Source organism: Orycteropus afer, unplaced genomic scaffold (genome assembly GCF_000298275.1).
Source record: "Orycteropus afer afer isolate SDZICR_OR568_19922 unplaced genomic scaffold, OryAfe1.0 scaffold00064, whole genome shotgun sequence".
Taxonomy (NCBI): Eukaryota; Metazoa; Chordata; class Mammalia; order Tubulidentata; family Orycteropodidae; genus Orycteropus; species Orycteropus afer.
The window spans coordinates 11,779,210-11,786,709 of NW_006921651.1; the positions used below are offsets into that span (position 1 = coordinate 11,779,210).

A 7,500-nucleotide genomic window follows, 5' to 3' on the forward strand; every position below is an offset into this window, starting at 1 on the left:
CTTCTGTGGAGTGGCTGGTAAGTTTGAACCACCAACCTTCTGGTTAGCAGTCAGCTGCCTTAGGCACTGTGCTACCAGAGCTCCTTATATTGCCCATAGAATTCTTCAGTATTGCAATGTGAGGCTTGAATTTTCTTTTCAGTTCTTTTACCCTGAGAAATGCTAAGCATATTCTTTTTTTGGTTTTCTAATTCCAGGTCTTTGAACATTTCATTGCATTACTTTACTTCATCTTCTTGACCTACCCTTTGAAATCTTCTGTTCAGCTCTTTTATTTCATCACTTCTTCATTTTAGCTACTCTACATTCAAGAGCAAGTTTCAGTGTCTCCTCCGACTTCTGTTTTGGTCTGTTCTCAACCTTTTTAATGACCTTTTTCTTTCTTCATGTTTGATGTACTTGATGTCATCCCACAACTCATCTGGTCTTCGGTCATTGGTGTTCAATGCATTAAATCTATCTTCAGATGGTCTCTAAATTCAGGTGGCATATAATCAATTTTGGCTCTCATGGACTTGTTTTAATTTTCTTCAGCTTCAACTTGAGCTTGTATATGAGCAGTTGATGGTTTTGTTCCATAGTCAGCTTGTGGCTTTGTTTTGACTGATGATACTGAATTTCTCTATCACCTCTTTCCACAAATGTAGTCAATCTGATTGCTATGTATTCCATCTGGTGAGGTCCACATGTATAGCTGATGTTTATATTGTTGAAGAAATGTATTTACAATTAATAAGTCATTGGTTTTACAAAATTCTATCATGTGATCTCTGGCATCATTTCTATTACCAAGGTCATATTCTCCAACTATAGTGATCCTTTTCTTTGTTTCCAACTGTCACATTCTAATAATCAGTAATAATCAATACATCTTGATTGCGTGTTTGGTCAATTTCAGACTGCAGAAGGTGGTAAAAATCTTCAATTTCTTCATCTTCGGCTTTAGTGGCTGGTGCATAAATTTGAATAACAGTAGTATTAACTGGTCTTCCTTGTAGGCATATGAATATTATTCTATCCTGACAGCATAGTACCTCAGGGTAGATCTTGAAACATTCTTTTTGATGATGCATGCAATGCTACTCCTCTTCAATTGGCATTCCCAGCCTAGTAGACCATATGATTGTCTGAATCAAAATTACCAATACCAGTCCATTTCAGCTCACTAATGCTTAGGATATTGACCTTTATGCATTCTATTTCATTTTTGACAACTTCCAATTTTCCTAGATTCCTACTTTGTACAATCCACATTCCAGTTGTTAATGAATGTTTGTGGATGTTTGCTCCCATTTTCAGTTGTCTCCCATCAGTAAATGAAGGTCCTGAAAGCTTACTCCATCCACGTTGTTAAGACCAACTCTACTCTGAGGAGGCAGCTCTTCCCCAGTCACGTTTTGAGTGACATAGTGCATAAGGCATTTGACTGCTAACCAGAAGGCTGGCGGTTCAAACCCACCAGCCACTCCTCAGAAGGAAGACTGGGCAATCTACTTTTATAGAGATAGCGCCTAGGAAACCCAAGGAGAGGTCACTATGAGTCAGACACAACTCAACAGCATTGAGTTTGGTTGTTTTTTTTTTTTTTTTGGTCCAATTTGAGGGGCTCATCTTCTGGCACTATATCTAACAATGTTTCACAGCTATTCATAAAGCTTTCCCATAATTTATCAGTCCCTAACTGCTATTATTTTACTAAATGTACCCTATGTTCTACCTATGTGGAACTATTTATAGTCCTCTGAACAATGCCCTTGTCTCATCCATGGGTACTTTTTCCTGTTTACTGCTATATCCCTAGCATTTAAAATAATGCCTAACACACTGTTGTTGTTAGTTACTATCAAGTCAGCTCCTGATTGATGGAGAACCCATGTGTTACAGAGTAGTTCTTCTCCACAGGGTTTTCTTTGTTGTAATCTTTACAGATGCAATTCGCCAGGCCTTCCTTCTTCAGAGACACTGACTAGGTTCGAACCTTTAGGTTAGCAGCTGATTGCAAACTGCTTATACCATCCAAGCTCCTGCCTAACACATATTGTTGGTGTTGCTGTGTTCTGATGAGTAGATTCCAATAATTTGGCAATTTACTTCCTTAGTGAGACTACCTCAGAAACCCAAGGAGGGGATGCTATGAGTCAGATCCAACTCAACAGTAGTGAGTTTGGTTTGGTTTTGGTTAGTGACCTTATATGAGAGAGTAGAATTGCACCCATATGGTTTCTTAGGCTGTAATCTTTACAGGAGCAGACCACCAGGTCTTTTCTCCCATGGAGCTGTTGGTGGGTTCAAACTGCGAACCATTCAGTTAACAGCCCAATGCTTAACCATTGTGACCCCAGGGCTCCTTATACCTAATATACAATAGGTGCTAAATAAACATTGGTTACTAAACACATGCTGTCTACTCTGCCTGTAATGCTCTTCTCCCATCATCTATGATTCAACTTCAAGGGTCCCCTCCTCTGTTAAGTCTTCCTGAACTCCTTCATCTTGGGGAGGGCCTAGTGTACTCCCATGGCACTTGCATTAGTCTCCTCCAATCCTCCCTCTTGGGAGCTGTGGTAGCGTACTGCCTAATGCATTTGCTAACCACTCCTTGGAAGGAAGATCGGGCAATCTACTTCTGTAGAGATACTGCCTCAGAAACCCAAGGAGGGGTCGTTATGAATCAAATCTACTTGACAGCAGTGAGTTTGGGATTTTTGGTTTAATCCTCCCTCTCAGATATTAAATGGCCAAATCCCAGAATACAGGTTCAATCTTTCCCTCCCTGTGCCCCCTTCTTGAGTTCCCCATGGGGAGATGGGCAGGAGGCCTTTTTGACATGCTTAAGATTCTACCATTGTACATAGTAGGTTGGGATTATTGTTCGTTTGTTGAAATTGTCTTTCTTAGGTGCAGACATTTGGCATGTGTAGAATTTGGGGTGTCAGGGAAGTGTGGCACTCTCTCATTAATTCAGATGCTCTTGTACTGCCAAACCTAACTCCCAGTTGTTCTTGGTCTCTACATGCTGCTCTCTACCTGAGCAACCGCATGCCTGCTGTGGCCCCCAGGTAAATAGGTGTCTCTTGGTGCTTGTACTTTGGAATCAGCTCCTTAGCTCTTCCCATGCATTGAGTCAGGTAAATAGGTAGCTCTTGTAACTTTGTAGCATATGTGGAGATTCCAGGACCTAGAGAAATGTGTAAAAGAAAATGGCAATCCTTATTGGAAAAAAAAAATGTTTAGCCATATCTCCCCAAACATAAGACTTTCATAACTTGCCAGTATTAGAACAAAACACCAGTGTTTCATGAGCACATGCAAGAAAACAATGAATTATTTGATGTGATCTACATTAGATAGCTGTACTTAGGGAATAAACAAGCCTTGATCGGATTTCTTTTCAGACTTTGGGATGAGTCTATCCGCTGTTCAATAATTTTACCACTGGATGGCGAGATTCTCATACTCAATTGAATAACCTTCCTCATACGTAGGGTCAGATTTTAACAAGGATCTTACAGATAGCTACTCTATACAGATGATGTTTCTTCCACAAAGCTGTAATTAACAAACTAGATCCTAGAAGACAGAAGACATAAAAAGAGAAAGATGATATTTAGGACAAAAAAATAAAATAAGCAGCAAGCACATTGGCTTTTACAGAAAAGATGATAGCTGCTACTAACAGGCTCTGTGATTACTGTGATCATGACTACTCCGCTAAAATTTCCCAAGTGGCATTTCTTCCTTTGTTAGAAGAACCAGAAGTAGAATCCATGTGTCCTCAGCAATTTTCCACTCTGATACGCTGCCTCTGTAGTAAAAGTGTGTTTCCAGTTTAAGAGCAAAATTGTTTATAATGAAGAGGATTACAGGCAAGGTTCCTTAAGCTTTTTGAAGTTAACAACATTTTTGTCTCATTTGAAGATAAATATATCTTAACTATATCAGTGCTTTACTGTATTTGCTTTAGAGGCAATCATCTAGATGAGTTATCCAGGTTACTCACAGGTTTTAGTCAGTCTGTTTATTCATTGCAATGAGAAAAATCAGCTCTAAATGATCAATTGTTGTTGTTGTTGTTATTTGCCGTCGAGTCAGCCCCGACTCATAGCGACCCGTCCTTGGGTTTTCGAGGCAGTATCACTACGGAAGTAGGATTGCCCAACCTTCCTTCCGAGGAGTGGCTGGTGGGTTTGAACCGCCAGCCTTCTGGTTAGCAGTCAAGTGCCTTAGGCACTATGCTACCAGAGCTCCTAAATGATCAATTAGCTGTTTCAATTCAGGAAGTCTGGCCTTCAAGGACTGGTAATTTTCAGATCATCTTTCTATCTAAATACTTGATTAGATAAAGGAGGTCACTCTCTTTTAAGATGGGAAAATTACTGCATTTGTTAGGGCACACACCCATTGGATGCAGAAGAAAGACATCTGCTAGATTAAAACAAAAACACTCTGAAAAATGGAAGGCAGTGAATTAATTAAACAGAAACCAATACAATGAGAGATATGAGCTGTAAGAAATGTTAGAAGTATTGTCTCAATGTTGATGGGACCAAGTTTCAGAGCACCAGGCTACTAAGTAGAATGACTTGCTCTTTTGGAACCATCTCCTCTACTGCTTTCTTGACAAACCATAATAGTGGACTCTAGAGGTCACCAAACTAAAAGTCAGTTATCTTCTGGGGACTAGGTTACCTGTCTGACTAAAAATAACCAACAGGTCCTTGGCTGAAAAGGCCAAGAGAGGCAAAGATCAGAGAGATTATGGCACTTGTCGTGATGTTTTAAGCCTGGAGGGGTGTTGAGTGGGAGGGGGTAGAGCTGAACTCTAACCTGGGGCCTTAAAAGAAAACTAACTAGAAGAAAGTGTCAGTATGTAATGCAGAGAATCACAGTGGCAGTGCACTTAGAAGACCTAGAATCCAGGGCTTCAAACCAGCACGGCCCAGTTCAACCCCCTGCTGAGAAGCTGCATTTCCATCCCAGCTATCCTGAATCAGAATCTACATTCTAACAAGGTCCGCAGGAGATTCTTACAGATCCCCATGTATACAAAAGAATCACCTGAGCTTGTTAAAATGTAGACTCTGATTCCATATAGCTGGGATGGAAATGAAAATTCTCAGCAAGGGGTTGAACCAGTTCAAAGCCCTGCTGGGACCTTGGTTCTGTTGCTTACTTCCAAACCACTAATGTTCTAGGTTTTTCTTTTCTCCAAAGCAAGATTTAAATGATCCATGATCCTTTTTTCAGCTTTAAGACTATGATCATTCTCTGAACCTATAATTTGGTCTTCTCTTCCTGTACATAAGTTAAATGTTTTAGAAAACGTCTTCCAGGCTGTAAACTAGAGAACAATGATTAAGAGTAGTAATTCTCTGGACCAAGCAGCTTCAGAATCTGGGGACTTGTTAGAAATACAAATGGTTACACCCCACCCCAGACCCATCAAATAAGAAATTTTAGGGTTGGAGCCTAGCATCTGTTTTTTTTTGCTTGTTTTTTAACTGTGCTTTGGGTGCAAATTTATAAAACAGACTTATTTTACATCCAATAGTTCATGCACAGTTGATTTCATGGCCCCATTACCATCCCCAACCATAAAAAACTCTCCTCCCCTTTCCTCCCTGTGACTACCCCATCCCTGAGCCCTTCCTATCCATGCATTTCTGTCCGTCCAGTTTTCCCTCTATGCAACTGCTGCTCCAGCATCTGTGTTGTAACAAGCCCTGCAGGTGATTTTCCTGATGACATAATGTGCTATAAAGCAGAACCACTCCCTAGGGTTTTCCTGACAGTAATCCTTAGAGAAGCCATTCCCCAGGCCTATGTCCTACAAAACTACTACGAGTGGAAGGCCAACTCAATGATAACCAACAACAGGTAATCCTCTCGTAGGTTCAAGTGTGAGAAATCAGAGCAGGGGTTTGAATTCTTGGTTTGAACGCCAGCTTCATCACTAGCACAAGTAACTTTAAACAAGTGATAATATCCTCTTCCTACCTCACTTTCCTGATTTAAAAATGACAATAATAATACCCATTTCAAAGGGAGATTTTTGAGGATGAAATGAGATAATGCATGTTCAATATTTACCTTGTGTCCAGCACAAAAAAGTATTCCATTAATGGAATCTATTATTAATTATCCTTAAGTTCACTTACACTTCAAGGACTAGGTCATTAAAGATTGATTTGATATTATTTTTCTAAGGATAATAAAACAACAATAGCAATCCCACTGTGTTCTTCGCTATACTTTGGGACTCCTTATCCTCATTCCCACTCGCCATACTTCTCATGGTTTTATGCCCATCTTCCTTCCCCTCTCCCTTTTTTTTTTTTTTTTCATCTTACCTTTGACCTTGCAGGCTTCTATCTCATACACCAGTCCTGTGTCATTCACCTTTTCTGCTGACCACTTGTAGATGTACATGGTCGTGTGAGAAGAGCCCGCATCAAACACAATCCCATACTGAGGGTAAAACAAACCAAGAACTCAGTGTTGCATCACTCTTCACATTCAACGTGCACCAGAATGGGGACAAGGGCAGGGTTTTTCAGAAACACTGTTGTTTGTTGTTATGTGTCGTGGAGTCGACCGATCAAAAACACTAGGAGAAAGTGTTTTATATTCGAAAGGACACTGGAGGCAACCTGGAGTTGCCCTGATCACAGGATCTACTAGGACACCAATTCCTCTAGAGAGGGCTGTGAGGAGAGCAGGATGGCACATCTGCTTCTTATTTATCATCCCTGAACTGGAGAGAAACATGGAGGGAAGCAAACGGAAAGCCAAAAGGAAGACAACAGAGAATTGAAAGAATAACATGTAAGCATAACTATCCAGCTCTTAATGCTGGGGGTATGGTAGAAATCTCCAGGCCTTACCCAGGGTGGAGCCTGAACATCATTATCTTAGATCTCCAAGGTGATTCTAATGTGCAGTCAAGATTCAAAACTACATGCTGAAGTAGCTGAGACACTATGGAAGGAAGAAACAGAAAGCCATTCATTCATCCAGTAGTCCCAAACTCATTTGCACACTGGAGTCATATTATAATCATCACCTGGAGAGCTTCCAAGACTACTGATGCCTGTGATATTTATTGATACTCAGATACCACGATTTAATTGGTCTGGTATGTGGCCTGGACTTTGGAAGGTTGAAAGAACCTCAGCTGATTCAAATGTACAGACAAAATTGGGAACCACCGAGTTAATCCACTGATGGCCAGGTAGTATATCTTCATCTGTAAAAGTGGAGTTTGTTTTAAAGAGAAAAACAGAAAATACTAAATGTACTTGCTTCTTAATGATGAATAACTAGAAAGTTGTATACAAATTTTAAAGAATATGTACTTTTAACTTCATGTTTTAGGAAGAGTAAAGGAAGAAAGAAGTGGTTGGAGAGCAAAAAGCATAAGGGAGAACTGGATTCTAGGAGAAAAGGAGAAAACCACATCATATTCCATGAGTGCTTTCAACGTGCAGGCAGGTGTCACAT

The 7,500-nt window shown here is 40.2% G+C and overlaps 1 protein-coding gene across 1 annotated transcript in view; it reads right to left on the bottom strand.

The window, feature by feature from the left end:
* The window catches only part of ENTPD1 (ectonucleoside triphosphate diphosphohydrolase 1), a 216,676-nt gene that overhangs the window by 38,516 nt on the left and 170,660 nt on the right, over positions 1-7,500 (bottom strand). The window contains 2 exon segments of the mRNA XM_007940056.2: positions 3,028-3,178; positions 6,351-6,468. Coding sequence (XP_007938247.2) covers positions 3,028-3,178; positions 6,351-6,468 — 269 coding nt within the window.